Here is a 27,995-nt window from a genome sequence, read left to right as displayed (position 1 = left end):
TCTCTCTCACACACACACAGATTATAAAGGATTCTCTCTCTCTCTCTCTCACACACACACACACACAGATTATAAGGGATCTCTCTCTCTCTCACACACACACAGATTATAAGGATTCTCTCTCTCTCTCTCTCACACACACACACACACAGATTATAAGGGATTCTCTCTCTCACACACACAGAGATTATAAGGGATTCTCTCTCTCTCTCACACACACACAGATTATAAGGGATCCTCTCTCTCTCTCACACACAGAGATTATAAGGGATTCTCTCTCTCTCTCACACACACACAGATTATAAGGGATCTCTCTCTCTCTCACACACAGAGATTATAAGGGATTCTCTCTCTCTCTCACACACACACAGATTATAAAGGATTCTCTCTCTCTCTCTCACACACACACACACACAGATTATAAGGGATTCTCTCTCTCTCACACACACACACAGATTATAAGGGATTCTCTCTCACACACACACACAGATTATAAGGGATTCTCTCTCTCTCACATACACACAGAGATTATAAGGGATTCTCTCTCTCTCACATACACACAGAGATTATAAGGGATTCTCTCTCTCTCACACACACACAGATTATAAGGGATTCTCTCTCTCTCACACACACACACAGATTATAAGGAATTCTCTCTCTCACACACACACACACACACACAGATTATAAGGGATTCTCTCTCACACACACACACAGATTACAGGGATTCTCTCTCTCTCTCTCTCACACACACACACACACAGATTATAAGGGATTCTCTCTCTCTCTCTCACACACACACACACACAGATTATAAGGGATTCTCTCTCTCTCTCACACACACACAGATTATAAGGGATTCTCTCTCTCTCACACACACACACAGATTATAAGGAATTCTCTCTCTCTCACACACACACACACACAGATTATAAGGGATTCTCTCTCACACACACACACAGATTACAAGGGATTCTCTCTCTCTCTCACACACACACACACACAGATTATAAGGGATTCTCTCTCTCTCTCACACACACACAGATTATAAGGGATTCTCTCTCTCTCTCACACACACACAGATAATAGGGGATTCTCTCTCTCTCTCACACACACACAACACACACACACAGATTATAGGGGATTCTCTCTCTCTCTCTCACACACACACAGATTATAAGGGATTCTCTCTCTCTCACACACACACACAGATTATAAGGGATTCTCTCTCACACACACACACAGATTACAAGCGATTCTCTCTCTCTCTCTCTCACACACACACACACACAGATTATAAGGGATTCTCTCTCTCTCTCACACACACACACACACAGATTATAAGGGATTCTCTCTCTCTCTCACACACACACAGATTATAAGGGATTCTCTCTCTCTCACACACACACACAGATTATAAGGAATTCTCTCTCTCTCACACACACACACACACAGATTATAAGGGATTCTCTCTCACACACACACACAGATTATAAGGGATTCTCTCTCTCTCTCTCTCACACACACACACACACAGATTATAAGGGATTCTCTCTCTCTCTCATACACACACAGATTATAAGGGATTCTCTCTCTCTCACACACACACACAGATTATAAGGAATTCTCTCTCTCTCACACACACACACACACAGATTATAAGGGATTCTCTCTCACACACACACACAGATTACAAGGGATTCTCTCTCTCTCTCTCACACACACACACACACAGATTATAAGGGATTCTCTCTCTCTCTCACACACACACAGATTATAAGGGATTCTCTCTCACACACACAGAGATTATAAGGGATTCTCTCTCTCTCTCTCACACACACACACACAGATTATAAGGGATTCTCTCTCTCTCACATACACACAGAGATTATAAGGGATTCTCTCTCTCTCACACACACACAGATTATAAGGGATTCTCTCTCTCTCTCACACACACAGATTATAAGGGATTCTCTCTCTCTCACACACAGATTATAAGGGATTCTCTCTCTCTCACATACACACAGAGATTATAAGGGATTCTCTCTCTCTCACACACACACACAGATTATAAGGGATTCTCTCTCTCACACACAAACAGATTATAAGGGATCCTCTCTCTCTCACACACACAGAGATTATAAGGGATTCTCTCTCTCTCACACACACACACAGATTATAAGGGATTCTCTCTCTCTCTCTCTCTCACACACACACACACACAGATTATAAGGGATTCTCTCTCTCACACACACAGAGATTATAAGGGATTCTCTCTCTCTCTCACACACACACAGATTATAAGGGATCCTCTCTCTCTCTCACACACAGAGATTATAAGGGATTCTCTCTCTCTCTCACACACACACAGATTATAAAGGATTCTCTCTCTCTCTCTCTCACACACACACACACACAGATTATAAGGGATTCTCTCTCTCTCTCACACACACACAGATTATAAGGGATTCTCTCTCTCTCTCTCTCTCACACACACACACACACAGATTATAAGGGATTCTCTCTCTCACACACACAGAGATTATAAGGGATTCTCTCTCTCTCTCACACACACACAGATTATAAGGGATCCTCTCTCTCTCTCACACACAGAGATTATAAGGGATTCTCTCTCTCTCTCACACACACACAGATTATAAAGGATTCTCTCTCTCTCTCTCTCACACACACACACACACAGATTATAAGGGATTCTCTCTCTCTCTCACACACACACAGATTATAAGGGATTCTCTCTCTCTCTCTCTCTCACACACACACACACACAGATTATAAGGGATTCTCTCTCTCTCTCACACACACACAGATTATAAGGGATCCTCTCTCTCTCTCACACACAGAGATTATAAGGGATTCTCTCTCTCTCTCACACACACACAGATTATAAGGGATTCTCTCTCTCTCTCTCTCTCTCACACACACACACACACAGATTATAAGGGATTCTCTCTCTCTCTCTCTCTCTCACACACAGAGATTATAAGGGATTCTCTCTCTCTCTCTCTCTCTCACACACACACACACACAGATTATAAGGGATTCTCTCTCTCTCTCACACACAGAGATTATAAAGGATTCTCTCTCTCTCTCACACACACACAGATTATAAGGGATTCTCTCTCACACACACACACAGATTATAAGGGATTCTCTCTCTCTCACATACACACAGAGATTATAAGGGATTCTCTCTCTCTCACATACACACAGAGATTATAAGGGATTCTCTCTCTCTCACACACACACAGATTATAAGGGATTCTCTCTCTCACATACACACAGAGATTATAAGGGATTCTCTCTCTCTCACACACACACAGATTATAAGGGATTCTCTCTCTCTCACACACACACAGATTATAAAGGATTCTCTCTCTCTCACACACACACAGATTATAAAGGATTCTCTCTCTCTCACATACACACACACACACACACACACAGATTATAGGGGATTCTCTCTCTCTCTCTCTCACACACACACAGATAATAGGGGATTCTCTCTCTCTCTCACACACACACACACACACACACACACAGATTATAGGGGATTCTCTCTCTCTCTCTCTCACACACACACAGATAATAGGGGATTCTCTCTCTCTCTCACACACACACACACACACACACACACAGATTATAGGGGATTCTCTCTCTCTCTCACACACACACACACACACACACACACAGATTATAAGGGATTCTCTCTCTCTCTCACACACACACAGATTATAAGGAATTCTCTCTCTCTCTCACACACACACACACAGATTATAAGGGATTCTCTCTCACACACACACACAGATTACAAGGGATTCTCTCTCTCTCTCTCTCACACACACACACACACAGATTATAAGGGATTCTCTCTCTCTCTCTCACACACACACACACACACAGATTATAAGGGATTCTCTCTCTCTCTCACACACACACAGATTATAAGGGATTCTCTCTCTCTCACACACACACACAGATTACAAGGGATTCTCTCTCTCTCTCACACACACACACACACAGATTATAAGGGATTCTCTCTCTCTCTCACACACACACAGATTATAAGGGATTCTCTCTCTCTCTCACACACACACAGATAATAGGGGATTCTCTCTCTCTCTCACACACACACACAAACACACACACACAGATTATAGGGGATTCTCTCTCTCTCTCTCTCACACACACACAGATTATAAGGGATTCTCTCTCTCTCACACACACACACAGATTATAAGGGATTCTCTCTCACACACACACACAGATTACAAGGGATTCTCTCTCTCTCTCTCTCACACACACACACACACAGATTATAAGGGATTCTCTCTCTCTCTCTCACACACACACACACAGATTATAAGGGATTCTCTCTCTCTCTCACACACACACAGATTATAAGGGATTCTCTCTCTCTCACACACACACACAGATTATAAGGAATTCTCTCTCTCTCACACACACACACACACAGATTATAAGGGATTCTCTCTCACACACACACACAGATTATAAGGGATTCTCTCTCTCTCTCTCTCTCACACACACACACACAGATTATAAGGGATTCTCTCTCTCTCTCACACACACACAGATTATAAGGGATTCTCTCTCTCTCACACACACACACAGATTATAAGGAATTCTCTCTCTCTCACACACACACACACACAGATTATAAGGGATTCTCTCTCACACACACACACAGATTACAAGGGATTCTCTCTCTCTCTCACACACACACACACACAGATTATAAGGGATTCTCTCTCTCTCTCACACACACACAGATTATAAGGGATTCTCTCTCACAAACACAGAGATTATAAGGGATTCTCTCTCTCTCTCACACACACACACACAGATTATAAGGGATTCTCTCTCTCTCACATACACACAGAGATTATAAGGGATTCTCTCTCTCTCACACACACACAGATTATAAGGGATTCTCTCTCTCTCTCACACACACAGATTATAAGGGATTCTCTCTCTCTCACACACAGATTATAAGGGATTCTCTCTCTCTCACACACAGATTATAAGGGATTCTCTCTCTCTCACATACACACAGAGATTATAAGGGATTCTCTCTCTCTCACACACACACAGATTATAAGGGATTCTCTCTCTCTCACACACACACAGATTATAAGGGATTCTCTCTCTCTCACACACACACAGATTATAAGGGATTCTCTCTCACACACACACAGATTATAAAGGATTCTCTCTCTCTCACATACACACACACACACACACACACAGATTATAGGGGATTCTCTCTCTCTCTCTCTCACACACACACAGATAATAGGGGATTCTCTCTCTCTCTCACACACACACACACACACACACACACAGATTATAGGGGATTCTCTCTCTCTCTCTCTCACACACACACAGATTATAAGGGATTCTCTCTCTCTCACACACACACAGATTATAAGAAATTCTCTCTCTCTCTCACACACACACACACAGATTATAAGGGATTCTCTCTCACACACACACACAGATTACAAGGGATTCTCTCTCTCTCTCTCTCACACACACACACACACAGATTATAAGGGATTCTCTCTCTCTCTCACACACACACAGATTATAAGGGATTCTCTCTCTCTCACACACACACACAGATTATAAGGAATTCTCTCTCTCTCACACACACACACACACAGATTATAAGGGATTCTCTCTCACACACACACACAGATTACCAGGGATTCTCTCTCTCTCTCACACACACACACACACAGATTATAAGGGATTCTCTCTCTCTCTCACACACACACAGATTATAAGGGATTCTCTCTCTCTCACACACACAGATTACAAGGGATTCTCTCTCTCTCTCTCTCACACACACACACACACAGATTATAAGGGATTCTCTCTCTCTCTCTCTCACACACACACAGATTATAAGGGATTCTCTCTCACACACACACACAGATTACAAGGGATTCTCTCTCTCTCTCTCTCACACACACACACACACAGATTATAAGGGATTCTCTCTCTCTCTCACACACACACAGATTATAAGGGATTCTCTCTCTCTCACACAGAGATTATAAGGGATTCTCTCTCTCTCTCACACACACACAGATTATAAGGGATTCTCTCTCTCTCACACACACACACACACACAGATTATAAGGGATTCTCTCTCTCTCACACACACAGAGATTATAAGGGATTCTCTCTCTCTCTCTCTCACACACACACACACAGATTATAAGGGATTCTCTCTCTCTCTCACACACACACAGATTATAAGGGATTCTCTCTCTCTCACACACACACACAAACAGATTATAAGGGATTCTCTCTCACACACACACACAGATTACAAGGGATTCTCTCTCTCTCTCACACACAGAGATTATAAGGGATTCTCTCTCTCTCACACACACAGAGATTATAAGGGATTCTCTCTCTCTCACACACACAGAGATTATAAAGGATTCTCTCTCTCTCACACACAGAGATTATAAGGGATTCTCTCTCTCTCTCACACACACACACACACACAGATTATAAGGGATTCTCTCTCTCACACACACACACAGATTATAAGGGATTCTCTCTCTCTCACACACACAGAGATTATAAGGGATTCTCTCTCTCTCACACACACACACAGATTATAAAGGATTCTCTCTCTCTCTCACACACACACACACACACAGATTATAAGGGATTCTCTCTCTCACACACACACACAGATTATAAGGGATTCTCTCTCTCTCACACACACAGAGATTATAAGGGATTCTCTCTCTCTCTCACACACACACAGATTATAAAGGATCCTCTCTCTCTCACACACAGAGATTATAAGGGATTCTCTCTCTCTCACACACACAGAGATTATAAGGGATTCTCTCTCTCTCACACACACAGAGATTATAAGGGATTCTCTCTCTCTCACACACACACACACACACACAGATTATAAGGGATTCTCTCTCTCACACACACACACAGATTATAAGGGATTCTCTCTCTCTCTCTCTCACACAAACACACACACAGATTATAAGGGATTCTCTCTCTCTCACACACACACACAGATTATAAGGGATTCTCTCTCTCTCACACACACACACAGATAATAGGGGATTCTCTCTCTCTCTCCCACACACACACACGCACAGATTATAAGGGATTCTCTCTCTCTCTCACACACACACACAGAGATTATAAGGGATTCTCTCTCTCTCTCTCACACACACACACAGATAATAGGGGATTCTCTCTCTCTCTCCCACACACACACACGCACAGATTATAAGGGATTCTCTCTCTCTCACACACACACACACACAGATTATAAGGGATTCTCTCTCACACACACACACAGATTACAAGGGATTCTCTCTCTCTCTCTCTCACACACACACACACACAGATTATAAGGGATTCTCTCTCTCTCACACACACAGAGATTATAAGGGATTCTCTCTCTCTCACACACACACAGATTATAAGGGATTCTCTCTCTCTCTCTCACACACAAACACACACACAGATTATAAGGGATTCTCTCTCTCTCACACACACACACAGATTATAAGGGATTCTCTCTCTCTCACACACACACACAGATAATAGGGGATTCTCTCTCTCTCTCCCACACACACACACGCACAGATTATAAGGGATTCTCTCTCTCTCTCACACACACACACAGAGATTATAAGGGATTCTCTCTCTCTCTCTCACACACACACACAGATAATAGGGGATTCTCTCTCTCTCCCACACACACAGACGCACAGATTATAAGGGATTCTCTCTCTCTCACACACACACACACACAGATTATAAGGGATTCTCTCTCACACACACACACAGATTACAAGGGATTCTCTCTCTCTCTCTCTCACACACACACACACACAGATTATAAGGGATTCTCTCTCTCTCTCTCACACACACACACACAGAGATTATAAGGGATTCTCTCTCTCTCTCACACACACACACACAGATTATAAGGGATTCTCTCTCTCTCTCTCTCTCACACACACACAGATTATAAGGGACTCTCTCTCTCTCTCTCTCTCACACACACACACAGATTATAAGGGAGGGAGAGGGCAAGAGGATTTATGGGGCTCTGCTTTAGTACCCTCTGTACAAAGAGATGGACACGGGAAGCTGAGGCTGCTTATGCTTATAGAGAGTGACTCCCCTTGTTATGTTGTGGCTCCTACCTATACAGGCACCTCCTAACCAAAATCACAAGTGACAAAATGTCAGATGCTGGCTTTTCATACGTTCAAAGAGACAGCAAATTTGATTTAACTTGTTTGCAACTTCTACCTTTAGCAATTAATCCCACTTGACTAGCCTTCAGTTCTGGAATGAGAACACATACTTAGGTCCCTCCTTAATCGATATGGCCTGTTCAACTTTTCTATTCCTGTCTTATTAACGGGTGGAAATGGACTGAGCACCGATCAAAGAGCAAAACCAATCAGACTGTGGGCCATTAACACTAGGAGGAAGAGCCAAGCCTTCTTCCCATCTTCTACATTCAGCCTCAGCTTCTCTTTGCCCTCCCCATCAGGTTTCCATTCACATCTGCAATGCACCATTGCCTAATAATAGTCTTACTGCAACAGTCTCTCCACCCCACTTTGCACAACCCAGACAAGCAGAGTGCATCCAGCACACCGTTTCCTGGACTGACCTCACAACTTACTCCTCCCAAACAGCAAGAGAAATGCTGGGGGGCGGGGGGCGGGGAGCAAACCAAAGGAGCCAAGCAACTGAAGGAACAACAGCCAGCATAGCTCTACTCCAGGCAAAGAACTATGATTCCCTGAAGACATCATACTCCCAGCAGGAAGGGAAACCAAGGATGGGAACTCTAATAGGTCTTCAGAATCAACTGCATCCAGTCCAAGGGAGCCACTCTGAACAGCACTTATTGTTCCTGGTGTCCTGGCTCTAGCATGCCCCCCAGAATTATAGCTTAATAACCTTAGTATGTAATTGTAAATGTACATATAGACTGTACTGTGCAACTGGTCTGTCCTCCTAAATGGATGGTTTTATAGAAAGAAAAAAAAAAGGTGGAAGGAGTAGGAAAATATAGATGGGTTACAGTAATAGCCCTCACTAGGCAAAGGGTGGGAGTAGATGACCTCCAAAGTAATGTCCAACCCTTACTTCTATGACTATCCAGTTTTCTACAAAAAAATCTGCAAATGAGGACAAGGTGATCACTTGCCTAGAAGCACCTCTAGTCCCTGATTTAGATTTTATCTACTTGGAATGGTAGCTCTATGAGTACCACATTTCTGAAGACTAGTTTTGGTCCACAAGAGCTGTGTAATTACCTATACCAAGTTAAATGGCCCCATACAACTGCCAGAGTGAGCCTACACACCTCCCAGATCTCCAGTATATTTCCTCTTTGCATGGATATGTAAATGAATGGAAGACTCTCCAGTCTGCTGTATTGCTATAGTTGGGTAAGGTTGACTGTATTGTTTCAATGAAAGAGTCGAGAAAGTTCACAAATAGAGCATAAAAACAATGTCTCCCACCTGATCGTCTCCAGCATTTGATATTTGCCATGTACACTCCCTTCTCCTAAGACGGAGCCAGAAAAGGAGTTCATTTCAGAGCTTATCTACAATACAGTCGTACATTTGTTGACTAATTTTTGAGGACTCCTCAGCATTATATTCCATGTGAAGCAAAAGATGCTAAGGATTGCAAATAGATTCCCACTGTTACAATAAAACTATAATTTCCAAGATTTTTGGGAAACAGACACAGGGTACAAAATCAAAGCAGACTGATAATATAAATGGCCAAATTGGGTCACAATTTGGTGGAATTCAGAATTCTGTCTTGCTAGGGAATCAAGTCATTAGTGCATGTTACCTGATTTTGGCTCTTCCTTATCTAAACAAACCGGGGAAAATCATTTGGGATTTGTTTTAGCATCACCAAACCCACAGTCCCTGGCTTGTTGCTCTGTAGTAAGCTAGAATCAGAAGAACATACCTTGAATACTGACTTTGGCTTGTTAGGAAATTCAGAAGCAAATTTCCTCTCAATTTGCAACCACATCAATTAAGATCAAGCATAGGATCTACTGGAGCCTCACTCCTCACCGCAGAGATCCCAGTTTAGATGCAGTACTAAAGAAGTCATGGAAGAAGATTCCCTGGTTTGTTTAATGGCTCCAAATGAGTGTCGCTATATTTGAACCAAACCTCAAAAAGGCAGTAATCTTTACTCTAAGATTAAATAAATTAACAATATTAAATATGAAAAGGAGGTCAAATCCTTAAATCATACAATAAATGTGCCATAGATGATTATTTACTGAGCACAGTTTAAGGTTAGAAAGATTCTGCAATCCCTTTTAAAATTCCTTCCAATTTCAGGGCTGTGTTTTCTGCAGACATCAACTCTGCACAGTCATCTCATTTCTGCATTTAGCATTTCTACTGTAATTCTCAAAATTGACGGATTAATCAATATACATTTGGAATTTCAAACCTGTCATTCTCTGATTTCTGCAAATGGACAGTTTTTCTCTTGAGTGTTACTTGAGACAGGGAGGGGACAAAGCTCTAGATCAGGGTTTCTCAACCTTAGCAACTTTTTAAGATGTGTGGACTTCAACTCCCAGAATCCCCCAGCCAGCCATACTGGCTAGGGAATTCTGGGAGTTGAAGTCCACATATCTTAAAGTTGCCAAGGTTGAGAAACACTGCTCTAGATCAAGTTGTTTTCTCTGTTTGTTGTCTGGAATGGTGGTGGTGGTGGTGTGTGCGTGCGCATACATGCCAAATCTGGATGCTGAAGGAAAGGACCGAACACATGCTAGATGCAGAAAAATCTCTTCTCAATCATTGTTTTAGCAATTCTAAAAGCAACCTTTTCTATCTAGTGCTCTCCAGGCTGATGGGGTCAGGTGGGAATCATGGGAGCTGTAGCTGTGTTTAAGCAAAGGCATAAGAAATACTCTCCAGGTGTTGTTCCAGCATTCTTCACCACTTGCCATGCCATTGGAGAGTTGTGATTCAGCAGCATCTACAAAATTACAGCATTCCTGTTTCTAATTTAGAGGATTGCAGTACTGTAGAAGTGATTTATAAGGACAGCTTTAGAAATTTGATGCAGGAACACAGAGTGAAACAATTGTTTATTTTTTCCTCCAATTTGTGGTTAACATGCAAAGATCTATCCAAGTCTGAAGAAAACAGCTACAGACTCCATTTTCTGGGCAAGATACATTGTCCAATAAAGCCACCTTGACTTCACTTCATATATATAAATGTAGCCATATAAATCAAGTAAATAAAACAATATCATATACTTGCTAACACACATTACATCTGAATTCCCACTCACCCAACTGAGCTGGGGGATTCAGCTATTTTTTTACCGAATCCTTTCTTGTATTTTCAACAAGACTCAAACAAGGAGAACTGAGACTGATAAAATGTTTCTTAATCCCATAATCTCTCTTCATACCAGGGAAAGTAATATAGGGTCAGGCTGCAGTTTAGACTAGAGGTATTGGTCAGTCTAAGATGAAAAGGCAGTATTTTTTCCTATAGTTTCACCTCATTTATTATAGGAAGTGTTTCTATAGTAATATTACTATTTAAATATAATACTATAAACTATTTCAAGGAAACATTAATTGTAATTTTTTTTAAGTTTAAACCACCACCACCACCACCACCATCATCATCATCATCTACTGATTTTTCTGCCTTAAGTCCCAATACATCATCGGTCAGCCCTGCTTCCACACACCAAGAAGCAGAGGTTAATTACATAAAAAAATTAAAATGCATGGAAATGAACTCCAATGAGTGAAATCACAAAGAAGAGAAGGTCGAGATGGTGCCTGGTCTGCATATGCTCCCCGCCCCCGCTCACAGCCCTACAGAGAAGGCTTCCAAGCAGTAAGTTTAAGAGCAGAAATATCGTTCATAGGGAGCCTTTGTGACAGAGGAGTGCAGATAGGGAAAATGTGGAGGAGGAGCAACATCTCTGCCTGCCAAAATTATTGTTCTTGCATACATATTTAAATGTTAAACTTTTCCCTGGAATCAGTTTGTAAAGTTCTAGTTTGTGGAACCCAGAAATATGGATATTAACGAAGTGTTTTAGATTTTTTATAGGACCTCTGGAAGGAAAGGTGATTCAGCAGAAGAGACTTGCTTCTGTCTGAGCAAAGCACTTAACTGCATCCAAACGCTGCCAAGAATGTTCATCTGTTTGCCTCTTGTTGAGAAAGGCAGTACAGGGATGGGATAAATGAAGTTTCATTACTGTCTTGAAAGAGCAATGAATCATGAAACACAAGACAACGATAGCAATCATATTGAAATTAGTTGCAAGTCCTTTGCTAATTTTGGTAAAAGCATGCATATATTGACAGATCAGAATCTTGGTTTTTAATCCAGGACTGGCCACCTGAATATCCTGTAGGGCAGCCAGCCAGGAAGATGCTGATGCAGAAAGCTGGCTTGTATTAATTTATTGACATAAACATGGTTAAAGGACAAGCATCCTGTTTCCTACAGAAACTAAGCATAACTGGCTTTTATTCAGATCCAGTTATTTTTAACAATTGCTGTAGCACAGAATTTAGCCACTTTTCTGGGAACTTTGGAATATTGATCATTTAGTAAGAAATGCACAGTTTCCTGTTAGGAACAACCTGAGTGGTTTATGATTTAGAGGGGAGATTAGCTCTAACCTCCAGGCAAGGGACAATTCCAAAGCACATGTGCAACTGATCCAATTTCAGCATCTGAGGGAGGATGTCCATGTATGCCAGTGAGGGCACCCTACCCTGCTGTGAAAGAGCACAAGAACATGGTAAAATATTTGGGAGTGGTAAGGGCAAGATGAGCCAAGGACTCACCTCCATATATTTGAGCCAGTACTTAACACATTCAAGCTCTAACCAAAGGAGTGTATTTGTGACTGAGCAGGGAACTCTGAGGATAGATCTCAGAAATGCAGACTGAACTGCATATGGCACAGCAGTATTATTATACTGTACAGACAACACCATGTGCCACACAGCAGAAGGTGTAATACTTTGGCTTTGAATAATTGATTGCTGAGGGCAGAGAGCCCACAAACAGCAAATGAGATCACTTCATTCTTTCCCGAAACTGGAAGGTATCTCAGCTTCCATCATCACTGGGGTTCTTTTTTTCTGCAACTTTGCCAGTTCTGATTTATAGACAAATATCCAAGACTTTGAAATCTGTCTAGCTTCCAACAATTAGGAAGCCATCTGTCCCCATTTTTTGCTTTTAATCTTTTGCTAGACAGTGCATATTTAATGCTTTTGGAAAAATTAATATTGCCAGAATCTCATATCTAACACCAAATTATTTATTTGGATATAGGTGCAGAATGCAAACAAGTTTTTATTCCCTGAAGTCCAATGGGCAGTGTCTCCATCTGATAAATATGACTAGGTTCACACACTTCTTTTGTTGAATAAATAATTGTGTCCTGGCTCACATATTATGCAAAAGCCAAAAACTATGACTTAAAAACAACAATGGTTGGGATTATATTTATACTTCAACCATAAACAAATAAACCACACTGTAGCTTAGTGCTCTGTATGAATTTACTGCCTTCATTTCCTTTTGCCAACAGACCTTACTTGACCTATCTATCTATCTATCTATCTATCTATCTATCTATCTATCTATCTATCATCTATTAATTATTCAAATTTTGCTACCACCCATCTGCCCCAAAAGAGGGACTCTGGGTGGTATTTTATAAAAACTGCCCAGTGAGATTCAGGACCAAGCAAAGATTTGACCTGACTCTCCTTATCAGTGTCTGACTACCAAAGACAGACTTGACTTCAGTATATTTAAATAGCCATGTACCATGCAAGCCCTGTAAATCTCCTTTATCTCTTCTGTTTCAGATTGATATTCACTTTATTAAATACAGTATTTAATACTTCACTTTACTAGACTGTGGGATGCTCGGTTCCCAGGTTTTGGGGGTGGGGGGAAGGTACTAATCAAAAGGAAAAGAAAAAATATCACCAACACAACCCTAGATTTGAAGAAGAGCTAAGCTGAAAAGCCAGGATGAAAAAATTCTTTTTAGGAAAAAAAAAAAAAGACAGCACAGGAAAGCTGAGATGGGCACACCATCATGGCATTGACACACATAGAAGGTCCTCTGGCCTCCAACTGCACATAATTCTGATGGAAGGAGAAACTCTGTGGAGGGCCTCTAGACAACTGTAATAATTGGACAAGTTTCTGAGGGAGGAAAAACTCCTCCAAAAGAGCTCTCTGCCTTCACGCCTTAGCCACAAAGCACACCTGCTATACATCTGCATGTACTTTCCCCTAAGTTGTTTTGAAGTCCACAATGTAGCATATCAGAGGTTAACAGTACAGAAAGCAACTTCGTTTTTGCCCTTCAAGGTTTTTTTTTATTTATTCCAGATCTGCTGCTTGCCATTTTCCACTTGTGAGGTAAATCCATATTTGTAGCCTCTAAAGAATGTTAGGCTTAAGCAAGCCGTACCTGCAGAGGCTGCTTTCAACTGAATAAAAGAACAAGTCAGAGGGACCACTAACATTCAGCTGATTTGTTCATCCATATATCCCTTGTCATTCCCTGCGACTGTCTAAATGTAGGTGACAAGTTCCTCAGACTAAGAATTCAGCGTTGCTAATATAAATAAATCAACGCTGTGCACGTCTGCCACATGCTACGTGCGCTGATAGCGGGTTATAAATAATACAGTACTCCTCTAACAGTAATATTGCACACCCAGATCTCGCAGAGAGTTGAATTCCTGCACCTTCCTCTCCCCTCTCCCCTAAAAGTCAGCTCAGCTAGCATCTGCCAGTGGCAGAGATGTGGCCGAGAGGGGAGAGACAGGAGAATGGTTAGGTAGGAACTGGTAACAGGGGAGCACCAGGCAGGCTTAGGTTTGCGTTTCTTCCAGAAGCCGTAGAAGCACAGAGAAGGACTTAAAAGAAACAGAGACTGGCTATGCTTCAAGCCCGATCTTTTTTTCCTATGCTCTCCGAGAAAGAACAAGCCCAGGGGAGGCTGCGTAACTGTTTTCCCCTCTGCGAAAGAGGCCAATACGCTCCAGAGGAGAAGTGATGTTTCATTCTCCTCTTCCAATGAAAAGTCTCCAGAAGCTTAGATTCTGCCCTGGAAAGTACCATACCAAGCAAGTTTATATAAGGGCCATGACAGAACAAGCTGTCCTCCTCCCTGGCTTTTAATCTTAATGCTAGGATAAGCATTTTGAGGGTTCACAGAGCAGGAAGTGCCCCCCATGCCAGTTGTGGGGATTCCCATGATGGCAGTGATCACTCCCTGGGGACAGAAGTTTCCCAAAGAAGTCTTTAAAACTTCCACAGGGTCCCTGACCACGGCCAGCCCCTCTCTTGCCTCTTCACCTCACCTGCGCTTGTATTCATCCCGCTCCCTCTTCACCTTGGCCAGCACGTTGTAGAGAGCCCGGATTTCGGGGGTGATGGTGTCTATCTGCACCCCGACTCCATCCGGGTGCACCCAGGAGACCCCGGGCCCCTGAACCAGGGTAGTCTCTAGGCCTGGTCCCAGACGGCGAGCTTGCGAGAATGACCAGATGGTGCCGGGCAGGAAGCGAGAGGACGCGGAGAAAGCGCCGGAGGGAGGCTGGCAAGAAGTGGGGGTGAGCGGTGCCCCTGGGTGGTGGCAGCTGGGGGAGCTCAGCACCCTCGAGGTGCTGCCCAGTCCCGCCGGCCGGCTGCCGCTGCCACCCCCACCGGTCAGGGCGAGTCCCAGCGGGCGGATGGGGCTGATGAACCCGGTCTGGACGGCTTGGTCCCTGCGCTGCAGGCTGCCCCGACGGGCTCCCCCTTCCTCCAGGGCCTGCTGCAGCTGCTTCTCCAGCTGCCGGTTGCGGCGCTCCAGCTCGTGCACCTTGGCCAGGAAGCATCGGAACCGGAGGTTGAGGGTCTTCAGCACATTGATGTTGGAGCCCAGGTCGTTGCGGAGGGCCATGGCGGCCGGCGGCGCCGGGAAGGAAGACCCGGCGGCGAGGGAAGCCGGCGGGGCCAGCTCCCCGTCGAGTGAGTCCCCCTGGGGCTCGTGGGGAAGAAGCAGAAGGGCCGGCAGCTGCTGGCGCTGGCACTGCTCGGGGCCCGCGGCTCCCAAGCCCTGCTGCTCCTGCTGCAGGAGGAAGAGGTTTGGGCCGAATAACGGGTTCATGGCTGCGCCAGCCGCCCAGCAGCTGCGACAGGGACGGGGGAAGCGGCAGCTGGGCGGAGAGGCGCAGCCGGCGCAGCCAATCCCGGCCGCCCTCTGCGAAGGAGGGGCGGGAGGCGCCTGGCGCTGTGGAGGAGAGGGATGCGGCGCTGGACAACAGAGGCCGGTGCGGCGTCCTGCCGGCGGAGTGATGCGCTGCCGCGCCGGCCGGCTGAGAAGACCGCTCGATGGCCCGCCGACGCCGGTGGACTGATGCGGGCTGGCTCTGAGGCCGCAGCTGCTGCTGCAAGAGAGGATCCGGGTTGCCGCTTCTCCAGCTGAGCGATGAATAAATTGCCCGCCTCGTCTGTCAAAGCCGTAGGATCCAGCTGCATTATCAGTGCCTACCATCGCTTTGCACCCTCCCCATCCCCTCGCACAGGCAGCTATCGCAGATCGGAAGGCTTAGATCCCTAAGCTATATAAGATGTTTTGTTCTTTTACCTGCCAGAATTCACCCCCAGCTTGCCAAATGCCTGGTTCCATTTCAGCTTCCCATCTTGTCCCTGCTGACTCCCTGCTATTAGGGCAGGCATTAAAATTCAGACTAACAAAGAATAGGGGGGGAAATGGTATTGACAATGCACAAAGATATTGAGTCACCCAAATTCTACAGCCTCAAGTGATACAAATTTGCTAGCAGGTACGATTCACTCTGTAATTGTTCTAGTTTCATATTCATTCATTCTGCTATTATACAGGAAGGAACAACAAACTCTGCAGGATTCCTAAGACACCTGCAAACTACATGTACTTGTTTTACTTCTTCTCCAATGCAAAAATGCTGTCACATACTGTAGATAGGCAGGAAGCTTCCTGGCAGGTTCCAAGCCCCAGACATTCCGAGCAGGCTCACGCTAGCCGAGAGTGCTTTAAAGAAGGCTCTCCGGGCAGAGAATTCCACAACCTGAGCGCCAGACTGAAACCAGCCTCATCCACTGGACTTTTGGACAGCAGCAAGACACAGACCAGGGCTTCAGCTAGAGAGCTTTATCATGCTGGCTGGGGAGTCGAAGTTCACCTTTCTTAAAGTTGCTAAGGTTGAGAAACACCACTCTATAGACGCTCCAGGGACCCTATACAGAGTTCTCCCTTTGTTTTATTCCCCACAATCGTGTGAAGCAGGCTGGACTGAGAGGAAGTGTGGGCCAGAACCTCGGTGTCCCCAGTCCTTCTCCAACACCGCAACACTATACCATGCTGCACTTGTGTGCAATTAGTTAAAACAGATAGTCCTTTGGTTTTAAAATTTCATACGATTTACAAATTTCAAGGTCCAAACCTACCACCTCAGAAATCAATCAGGAACCAATTAAATTGGCGTATGATTGAATGAAGCCAAATTATACTCTGCATAGAGTTGTGTGTGCTGGCTTGCAAAGTGTATTAGCCTCCCCAGTTAGTCGTTTCCAGGAATTTTAAAGCTTTCACCAGCTCCAAATAGCAAGTCTATTAACCATTGCTTAGCCCAAAGTGTGAACTCAGTTCCAGATGACAAGGAAGAGTTATCCAGGAGGAAGCCTTGATGTTCAGAACCCAAAGGCTGAAGTTTCATAATAGAGACAAACAGAAAAGACCTAAGACACATCAAGAGATCAAGGGAACTTTTAATGACAGGTAGGGGTCTCATTCAAAGTCTCTGCCCTTCAACAGGCTAAAAATAAACAAAAGATCTGAAGCACAAAGGGAAGTGCCGGATCACTTCTGCACAAGTCTTGCCAGAACAAGTTATCTTGGTCAGGGTCTCCCACCAGTCTTCCCAGAACTGCCAGCAGTTTTTTCATGTTGTATCAAATATGGCGGCCACCCTTCTACTGGGGGCTTTGTTGTACCCAGCCCTTCTTTCTGGGGGTTGACTTGGCCCTCAGTCCTCCAGGAGAGGGCCAAGCAGCATTCAAGACTCTGGACCTCTTCTGAAAGTTGCTCTGCTTGGAGGCAGCAAGCTGCTTCTTCTTTTTATTACCTTTCGACTCCCCTTTAGCCTCCTTCCTGGCCGCTATGGCAGCAGAAATCTCTTGCTTTGAAGCCTGCTGCTGACCAGCTTTACTTTCTGGACCTTTTTTCTTTTTAGGCAGAGGCTCAGTTGGAGCTGGAGCAGATCCATCTTTTACTTTTTGCATTGTTAGCTCCCCACTAGACTCTTCATCTAGAAGCAGAAAGAAATGTTAGATTAGGAGTAGCCATCAGATTACTGACAATTTCAGCTTTTAATAAAATTAATTTCAGGTTTTAACTTCTTTAACGGGAAGTTTCTGGGTCTCAATTGCTCACAATCACCCATGCCTTGGTCACTTCCTGTTTGGATTACTGCAATGCACTCTACATGGGGCTGCCCTTGAAGACCACCCAGAAGCTACAACTGGTCCAGAATGTGGTGGCGCACACAGTGATGGGTGCCCCTAGGTTTACTCATGTAACACCTCTGTTGCGTGAGCTGCACTGGCTCCCGGATTCCTACTGGGTGCAATTCAAGGTACTGGTTATTACCTTTAAAGCCCTACATGGCACAGGGCCAGGTTATCTGCAGGACCGCCTCTCCCTAGGACATCTACCTGTCCTACTAGATCAGATAGGGTGAGGACACTTCTAGTCTCTTCCCTTAAACATTGCCATCTTATGGGATCTAGGAAGCATGCCTTTTCTGTGGCAGTCCTTACCCTATGGAACACCCTTCCCCCTGAAGTTCAGCTGCCTCCCACCCTCCTAGCCTTCCAAAAAGCACTTAAGACCTGGCTCTTCCCCCAAGCGCTGGGATAGGGTGAGATTGACAAGAGGACTTAGTGATGGCCTGCATGTGAACATTTAACTTTGGTGCCAGGTTTTAATATTTGTGATTTTAATAGATATAAGTATGTATTAATGGTATATTGATGTTGTTTAACTGCTGGTTGGGAGCCACCCGGACTTCGATATAAGATGGGTTGTTATATAAATGCTTTAAATACATACATACATGCATGCATGCATATTAAATGTACTGAGAAGAGCTGGTACAAGCCCCTTATTCTGACCTTAAACCAAGCTGCATCTTCCTTACTGCAGTTAGAACAAGGTATTAGGATGTTCAACCAACACAACAATTTTCAGTTGATTAATTTACTTTAAGAGGTTAACTTGACTGGAACACGTTAGTATAACGTCAACTTCATTTACACAGTTTTGTAAAGGGATGCAGTATTTGGACCTAGCATAGGCATCCTTGGCCTATGCTGTAAAAGAGCTCTTTTTTTCTGGGCCTGCATGGTAGCTGCATGGGCTTAGCGACCTAATTCTCTGAGCTAAGCAGGTGCAGCACTGTGCTCCCACAGGTGTGTATCGCAACCCAAATGTACCACCCATATACATTTTCTGGACGCGACAGAACCAACAGATTCTCCTTCTCCCCAATATACTTAATTTTCTCTTTTGTTTCTATTCTCAGCCTCTTTCCCACCAAATATTTAGGTCCCATTCAGGTCCACCTCAAAATAAAGCCTTGTTATTCAACTAAGTGGGATACGTGGACAACAAGACACTGTGGATAATTCCGCAAAACAGTATATTTGGCATTTTCAAAATTTATTCTGGTTGAGATGTTAATTGATTTGCCTTTCCAGGTTGATGATTCTGGTGGGTGTTATTAATTAGCAAAACAAGGTTCCTGAAAAAGGCAAGCTCTCAGATTCATTACCTTTCAGAGCTTTGGGAATGGCATTGGAAAACTTTTTCAGTTTGGCCACAAAAAAACCATCCATGTTGTGGGTGTGAGGATAAAAACGGCGTGTGGATTTCAAGGAAGGGTGGAAACGACGCTCCTTAAACCTAAACAAATGAAAAGAAAAAATGATGCATTTCCAGTACCCAAAGCATTTGAATGAATGTCCACTGTCCCACTCCAGTTTTCAGAATTAGGGATACCAACCGGGTAAATCCTTCTTTGCCGAAGTCCAGACCCGTTGGCACCAAGCGGACGTTGCGCTTCTTCAGGGCATAGTCCACAACCCATTCGTTCTCTTCCACCTGTCACCACAGGGCACAGGAAGTCAGGTTCCTCAAAGCCTCCAGCAGAACAAGGGTGTTTTACTGTATGGCCAGTGGAGATGGCAAACAAAACAGACACTTACCAAGACTGAACATGTGCAGTACACAATGTATCCCCCGCTCTCAGAGGTCGCATTAACTGAGTCAATGGCGCTGAGGATCAGCTCCTTCTGTAGGTGAGCACAGCGCAGAATATCCTTTTCATCCTGAAAGAGACAGGGAGATGCATGTTAACAGAAACAAATCTTAGTATGGATATAGTTAAAAGGGAGGGTATTATTTCACTGTATTATCCCCAGTGTCAACAACATCTTGTCCATAAGCACAAAAATGCAACCTTGTGCCACCCAATTGCTCTACTCCCTATCCAACTGCTGTAATTCTTCTGGACCCCAGGTAAGCCCCAATTCTTCTATTCATCTGCCCCAACGCTGCCAGAAGCAGCAGACAGAGAACCACTAAAGGGACTGGTCTGCACTCCTCCATCCCGCCCTGACACAGACAGAAAACACTGCTGGACCCCAGAAGATCTGAATAGGTGATCACTAGCTGGATCCAGACATCTTGGATGAAAGGAATTTTATAAATTCATTTCAATCAAGATTTAACGACATTGACTTTGATACCAAAACTGCCAAAGGGACAATTTCCACCAGGAAAGAGATGGGGGACCTGAACCTTGTTTGCTGTTCTGCATTTTTCAGTGGCTTTTATACCATCAGCAAAGGTATCCTTCTCCTGGCCTGAATATGGAGAGGAGTGCATTGCAGTGATACTGCTCATAGTTGGGGAGTCGCTTTCTGGAGGTGATGCTGGAGAATTTGTTCAAAACATTCATTTTGCCAGAGCTTGTGCTCGTTCACTTTCAGACTATCATTCCAAAAATAAGGCCAACCTTTCCGCGCTTCTGGTTGCCTTTGTTCATTCAGCCTACAGGCGTACTCTTGAACCTGTTATACATTTTATTGACCTGCAATATACATTTTATTATCAGGATTCTAAATATACTCCAAAGACCCAGAGGAGTTCAGACCACTCCCCAACCCCATTGATTTGAATTTTTCTTTGAACTAATCTTATTTATATGCCAGACCTTAACTGACCCAGGACCATCCAGGCTGTCAAGTTCCATGACCAATTCTTCCAAGGGACATTCTAGCCCAAAGTTTTAACTTCTGACCAGACAAGCCACCATTCAGGCAGTATGCCCTTCCGCGATGCCTCTCTCACTTCCTTCCTAAGACATCCTTGAAGAGGCACCCCTGCCAAGGCTATGGCAATACAGGAAAACAAAGAACCAGCGTATCATTCTGAGCTACTCCGCATGCCCGTTCAGCTACTGCTGGGCTTCATGCGGTGACAGTGAATCAACTCACCTTATTAGTTTTGACTGTGGGGTCCTTTGAAATAACACCAGTACCGCTGCAGGGAGCATCAAGCAGGACTCTGTCAAAACCACCCAGTACCTGAAAATGAAGGAAAATGCTCTGAGAAGGAAGCTTCTCTCCTGATTCTGTCTGCTTTCAGGGGTTACTACCTGAAGACTAAGCACGTATTCTGAAGCCCCCTCTTCCCCACAGAGCAGAAGGCAAAGCAGCCACGTCTGGTCCTGCCTGCCCTCAGCAGTTCCCTGGGCGTGAGCCTTGCTCAGCCAGCAGGGGAAGGGTGAGGGAGCTGACTGAGAGAGTGGAGACAGCACTGCCTGCTTTGCCCCTGACAGCTACCCCAAGAAGGGAAAGGTGTCCCCCATCCCCCAAGACACATGGGGCCAATGTCCTCAGCAGCAGCATACCTTCGGAAACTGGCGCCCATCACAGTGGCTCACAACAGTGTTTGTGACTCCTAAGCGGTGCAAGTTTCCCACCACACTGTGCAAACGCTCAGCACTGCTGTCGTTAGCCAGTATCACTCCTGTGTTCTTCATCAGCTGAGCTGCCAGGCAGAATAAAAAGTGTGCGTCAGGCCTCCCTTGGCAGCAGTAATCCCAATAGTCTTCCACTCCTTCGTCGGGGTTCCCTACACAGGCAAACCCTTCTCCTCCATACCAAATGGAGAAGACAGGCTGCATTCCTGTGAAGTAGCCTTCTTGCTGGTTACCCAGCATAGTTCCTAACCCCTCAGCCTGTCTCTGAGGCAATGTGGTTGAGGACAAGAGCTCAAGGAATCTTCACTTCCTCCCTGAAGGCAGATACGACAACATTTAATTCCCTCTAGGCCGCTAGTTATGAAACCTTAGCAACAACCAAGGTAACAAGGTTGGCAACAATCAAGGCAAAGGCATTTTCAGGGCAGTTGAGGGCTGGTTGGGGAATTCTGGGCTGAAGTCCACACATCTTAAAGTTGCTGAGGTCGGGAAACACTGACTTGGTAAACAAAATTCAGAGGCAAATTAACCTTACTTCCTATGACAAATGTAGAGAGCAAAAAATATGACCTTGATATGCAACCTCCATTACCAAAGCAACAGGAGGTGAAACATGTCTTAAGTCTACAACAGACAGATAATATTTGGAAGAGGCCCAGACAGATACCTCTCTCATCCACAGGAGTATGAGAAGGGAGAGGAGAGGACATACAGCACAATCAGACTTGCAATACTCTGTTACTATGGCCAACCTCAATCAAAGTAGTTTCAGATTTCCTGTCGAGTTGATTTTCTGGTCTGGTCCAGCTAGTGGGGCTGACAGCAAGTGGCCTCAGATCAGACAAAGATGCTGGTGTTGAAGGGATGAACCTAAACCTTGATCAGGCTGGTTCGTCCCAAGCAATTACCTCAGCACAGGGGAAAAGACTACAATTATGCACACTAACTCTTTCATAGTCTCTAGCCATGCCATGTGGAGCAGCAACATCTGAAGAGGGGAGGATGTCAATCCAAAAGCCCTTTGTCTGACATTAAGAAACTTCGATAAAATCCAATGCTTAACCATGAGAATTCTACTAAATTCCAACAAATGAGTAAGAATTCCTTTTCAATAGGACAAAGCCAGGGACTGGGGACATGGAACAGGAGAACGCCCAGGAATGCTGAGGAGAGGGCCACCATCGTAGGCATTTAAATACTGCTCAAGCTGAATGCATGAACAGGGTTCTGGTTTTGTCAACCCAGGCACGATATCATGGGTTACCTTGCCCACACCCTCGTTGAAGCCCTGACATTCACTCTCAAGAAGAAATAATAGGAAGGGATGTCACTGAATGGGGAGAGAGGACAGAAGGGGGACCTACAGCTGCACCCTATGGAAGTCCAGGGAGAAGGACATGGAACTTCACCTTACTCTGCCCAAGGCTTTAAACCTGGGTCTCCCAGCATTACTCCTGCTTTTGTCTTCTTCATCTGACTCTCCTGTTGGGAGGCTGAGGAACCAGGGGCCAACTCTCATTACTTCTGTTTTTTACCTTTACAACTCTCTGCCTACCCTGCAAGCGAGGGCAATGTTGCAAGAACTCAACTAAACCAAAAGAACTGATCAGATATGAAACCTACAACTGTCCCTACAGAAGGAAAAGAATGACGATTTCTGTCTTTGAGGAGGAATTGGACCCTCAGAAGGCAGCTGAACCTTTTTTCAAGGAACCTGCCTTTTAATGGAGAGGGTAGAGCAGTCTCCTATGGTAGGCGGTCCCAAAAACGGGGAATTTGAACCTGTTCCTCCCCAACAGGCATGAGTACCTATGTAACTGGTCTTGCCTCCTGGGGCACAGCACATGTCCAGAATGCGCTCGTTCTCCTGAGGGGCAAGAGCCATGACAGGGAGAAGGCTGGAAGCACCTTGCAGCATGTAGTGTCCAGCTAAGTATTCTGGGGTGGCACCTAAGGGAAAAAAGGGAAGACCAAAGGGATAAATACAGGCAAAGCAATGGTGGAGTGTACATGCAGAGGAAGGAGCTGGGGGAGGAGGAGCGGAGAGATACCCACCTATGGGCACAGAGGAGTCATACACAACAAGCCCAGTTTTTGACCACTGTCCTAACGGGTCTAAATTTACTCCACGATTTATCAAGGCCTGCAAGACAAAGGAAGCAGTTTAGCTCTTTCAATCATGGCAAAATAAGAGCAGAAAAAGGCCGAGGATGCTCAGGTAGGCACACACCTGGGCTAAATCACGGCGTCTTGTCTTCAGTGTATTGGTGCGGAGGGTCACAGGCCGAGAGACCTCATTGGCTTCCAAGAAATCAACCAGCTAAAAGCGTGCAGAAAAGACGACAAATGAAAGAATGGGAATCTTTTCTCATGAAGGAACAGTAGCTACAGGCACTAAGCTTCATTTCATGGAGAAGACGTAACTGAGCTGACGCTTGATTTAAGAATCCCAATCCATCACAAGAGGTGAATAGGATGAAACTGAAAATTCTTTGTTCAAGTCAATTGATGCTGTTGAAGAAACCAAGACCAGTTCTTAGTCTACCAACGATACCCTCATAAGGCAAGAAGCATCTCACTAGTCCGAGCTAATATTATGTCAGGGAGGGGCCTGGATGGCATGGAAGAAGAGGAGCATTTAGAATTATACCGGAGTTCTTGGAGCAAGCAGATCTGTGCTAAGTATCGATCTGCATGTGAATACAATGGAACTTACACACAAAAGAAACAGATGACTGAGAAAACGCTGGCATCAAAATAATTATCTCCCAAGATTTGAGGCTTGTTGTTGACTGCAGCAGCCAAATGGGTTGTTTCTGACCCAAAACCTTTCTAGAAAAATAGTACCTCCGAGAGAGGGAAGAGTTCTGTCATCTTTCCAATTAAGAAGTCACTGTAAGAGTAATATGCAGCAAGATCCCGATGCAGAAGGGATAAATATTCCTGCCGTGAGCGCCCTTCCTCTCGCTTTGAACTGAAATCCTGAAGAACCTCCATGTTGTCTTTTATCCGCTGGTGAATGAGTTGGAGATCAGGAGGCTGAGCAGGTGAAAAGGGAATTAAGGAACACCACCAAATATGTGAAACTGTCTTATACCAAGGCAGGTGGCTGATTTTACTCGTAGCCTACTCAGCCTTTTGCAGTACTGACTCGAGACGACTGATTCCATCAGCCACTTGCTCAATAGTGGCACAAGAGATCTTAGAAGCTGGAGATCAAACATGGGATGGCATGTTTGATCTCAGTGGAGTAGGGCTACAAAAATCCAGACAACCACTAAATGACAGCAAAAATATGTTCTTGCAGTCCATATTCGGTAGTCCCAGCACTTAGCTCTGCCCCCTTGCCCAAATGTAAAAATACAAGCAAAGTATTTTGAGTCCCTATAAGGCACATTAGGGGTTGAAGCATGATTTGCACATTGAACCTTCACAGTCTGCCGTTCAAAATGCAAACTGGTTCTGAAAATGTGCAATGCTAGTTCAGTGCAAGACAGAAAGCAGTTTATCATGACACACGGGAACCATACCACATTCATTTCCTTCTTACATGTTTATCTCACTTAAAAGCAGTCCTAAGATAGGAATGAACCAAAATGTGCTAAAGAGATGTTCATACCTGACCTCTCTTCCAGTAAAGCAATTCAGGACTGCCATCCTTTTATGAAGATGGAGAGTCTAACAGAGTACTAGATTAGGGGGCCCGTATGCATTCACCGTACAGACCCTATAATGAAGCTGTGCCACGCAAAGGGATCTCCAGGGAAAGGCATGTGTGGAGGCACATGGCTGCACCCTCAGGGCAACTCTGGGCACCCCCCTTAACATTCTCTAAGCCCACCCGCGTAAGGATATCTTCTTTCTCTATCTCCTGCCCACTGGGAAGCACAAAGCACTCCTCTGCCTCCACGTTGAGCTTCAGGTCTGTGTCCTTTTCTTCTTCTTGCTCTACCCGCTGCTTGGAAGGTGGTGTCTCGTCCTGACTGTCGTCCTCACTGATGTCCTGCCTACAACCCAGAAGAAAGGCATTTAGCAAGGAGAATCATAGGGAAGGAGTGGGAGAAAAAGTGGATCCATTGTAAGGGGAAAATCAAATCAGATCAGATCAGATCAGATCAAATCTTCTGGATTACTCACCCCTCCAGCTTCTGTTTTCGAGCAGCTCGCTCTATAGGCAGGAGCTGAATTTAAAAGCACACAAAGAAGCACTTAATCAAAGGCCAGGAGAATCCTCTGCCCCCTCACCCTGAATAATGCACATCTACAACGTCAGGAATGGGGAGGGAGAGTATATGAACATGACTTCATTTAATTAGGTTGAGAAGGCTGCCTGACCCTCGGATGACTCTGGGTGGCTTTAGAGAACCCATCTGTGTTTTTGACTATAAACTAAGCACGTACTCATTCTGTGAATGCAGCTGTCCTTTTAGTATAATGGCGATACTCATAAACTGGAATGGAGTAGAACCAGTCACACAAAAACACTAGTAGGAGATCATTATAAACATCATTCTATTAAACTTTAGTAAAAATTGCTTCAAGGTGCTGCAGCAGATCATCTGATTTCAGTGGAGGGGCTTTCACCAAGGGCTACAATACTCGGGAAGTGCGGGGTGGGGGGGGGAGGAAGGAAGGAAGGAGCAATGAGAAAGGTTGGAGTGGCTTATTCTATCCTTTTTCGTTACTATTCAGCAAGCGTCAGAGCAAACCTGTGGAAAAACTAGGAAGCCAAAAAACAAACAAACCAACCCTTAGAAAGCCACCAACACATCTCTACACAATAACTCAAAACGGATCGCTGCTGCTCAGTAACGTGAAATACTAGGCTGGGGCTACTGACCAATACCTTCTTCAGCCTCAGGTCTTCTTGGTCATACAGGCAGATCCCCACAGCTGGTCTCACTGACTACGTTAAATAAATTATACAGCATATCACTGGTGCTCTCCTAGAACTAGGCGTCCTCCAGCTGTTTTGTAATGTTAGATTACAGTGCATCCCAACACAGAATATGGGGCTCTAAGTTGGGGAGCAGATGGCCCAAGAGACACGGCAGACACAACATTCAAATGGCAGACAATGACACAAGGCCTGATTTCCCACGTCATAAGTAAGAAATATTTACACCTATCTAAATAAAGCCACCAAAAACATTATTGCCACGTAGTCTTACATCTTCATCACTAGAGGAAGAAGCTCCATAGTCGTCCATAATCCCATCCTCACTAAGATCATCTTCATCACTGAAAGCTGTGCTTTCTTCTTCTTCTTCTTGTTCACTCTCTTCAGGCCTGGTTCTTTTCTTCCCCAAGGCAGGGGAAGTGAGCAGCGTGGCAGCATCAGTGCTGCAGCTAGTTTGCTTGTCCTCTTCAGAACTTTTCCCCTTATTTGCATTCTTCAGCGTTTTCTCTCTAGCTGCCAAGGAGGACAAGAGAACACTGTGAAACAAGCTACAGAGAACTGTCTGCCCTGGCACATGTTTTAGAGCACAGTTCTTCAACCTCATGTGGATGGAGAATAATGAAAGTTGCCATCCAGGAGAAAGACGGCTAAGGTCAGATGAGGGTGGCAGGGCCAGTGAGCGCAGGGTGGCAAGGCCGGCAGCGTACAAGGTGGCCAAAAGGGCAGGGATCGGGGGAGATAGGCAGGTGGGGGAGCTGAAGAGGAGGCAGTCCCTTACCTTACTGAGGCTCGGGCTGGGAGGGACTAAGCTGGAGTGGCGGAGCAGGGTGGGTCCTCACCTAATGATTGGTGGGATTCAGTTAATGATGGCAACGAATAGTGCTG

At 44.7% G+C, this 27,995-nt stretch overlaps 2 protein-coding genes across 6 annotated transcripts in view; both read right to left on the bottom strand.

Annotated features, from left to right (window-relative positions):
* Positions 1-16,323, bottom strand: part of IFFO1 (intermediate filament family orphan 1) — a 28,695-nt gene extending 12,372 nt beyond the window's left edge. For all 4 annotated transcript variants that reach the window (XM_063294694.1, XM_063294695.1, XM_063294696.1 and 1 more), the window contains exon 1: positions 15,500-16,323. In XM_063294694.1, coding sequence (XP_063150764.1) covers positions 15,500-16,290 — 791 coding nt within the window. In that variant the 5' untranslated portion in view covers positions 16,291-16,323. The remainder of the gene's footprint in view (positions 1-15,499) is intronic.
* Positions 16,324-17,915: 1,592 nt separating this feature from the next.
* Positions 17,916-27,995, bottom strand: part of NOP2 (NOP2 nucleolar protein) — a 102,473-nt gene continuing 92,393 nt past the window's right edge. For both annotated transcript variants that reach the window (XM_063294693.1, XM_063294692.1), the window contains 13 exons: positions 27,382-27,623; positions 26,348-26,391; positions 26,066-26,217; positions 25,058-25,257; positions 24,441-24,530; positions 24,266-24,353; positions 24,020-24,160; positions 22,139-22,278; positions 21,723-21,812; positions 20,430-20,552; positions 20,228-20,325; positions 19,997-20,127; positions 17,916-18,472 (listed from right to left, as the gene is read on the bottom strand). In XM_063294693.1, coding sequence (XP_063150763.1) covers positions 18,138-18,472; positions 19,997-20,127; positions 20,228-20,325; positions 20,430-20,552; positions 21,723-21,812; positions 22,139-22,278; positions 24,020-24,160; positions 24,266-24,353; positions 24,441-24,530; positions 25,058-25,257; positions 26,066-26,217; positions 26,348-26,391; positions 27,382-27,623 — 1,874 coding nt within the window. In that variant the 3' untranslated portion in view covers positions 17,916-18,137. The remainder of the gene's footprint in view (positions 18,473-19,996; positions 20,128-20,227; positions 20,326-20,429; positions 20,553-21,722; positions 21,813-22,138; positions 22,279-24,019; positions 24,161-24,265; positions 24,354-24,440; positions 24,531-25,057; positions 25,258-26,065; positions 26,218-26,347; positions 26,392-27,381; positions 27,624-27,995) is intronic.

This window comes from Candoia aspera, chromosome 2 (assembly GCF_035149785.1).
Source record: "Candoia aspera isolate rCanAsp1 chromosome 2, rCanAsp1.hap2, whole genome shotgun sequence".
Taxonomy (NCBI): domain Eukaryota; kingdom Metazoa; phylum Chordata; class Lepidosauria; order Squamata; family Boidae; genus Candoia; species Candoia aspera.
The sequence above is the reverse complement of the archived record's forward strand: the minus strand, read 5'-3'. Positions and strand labels throughout refer to the sequence as shown.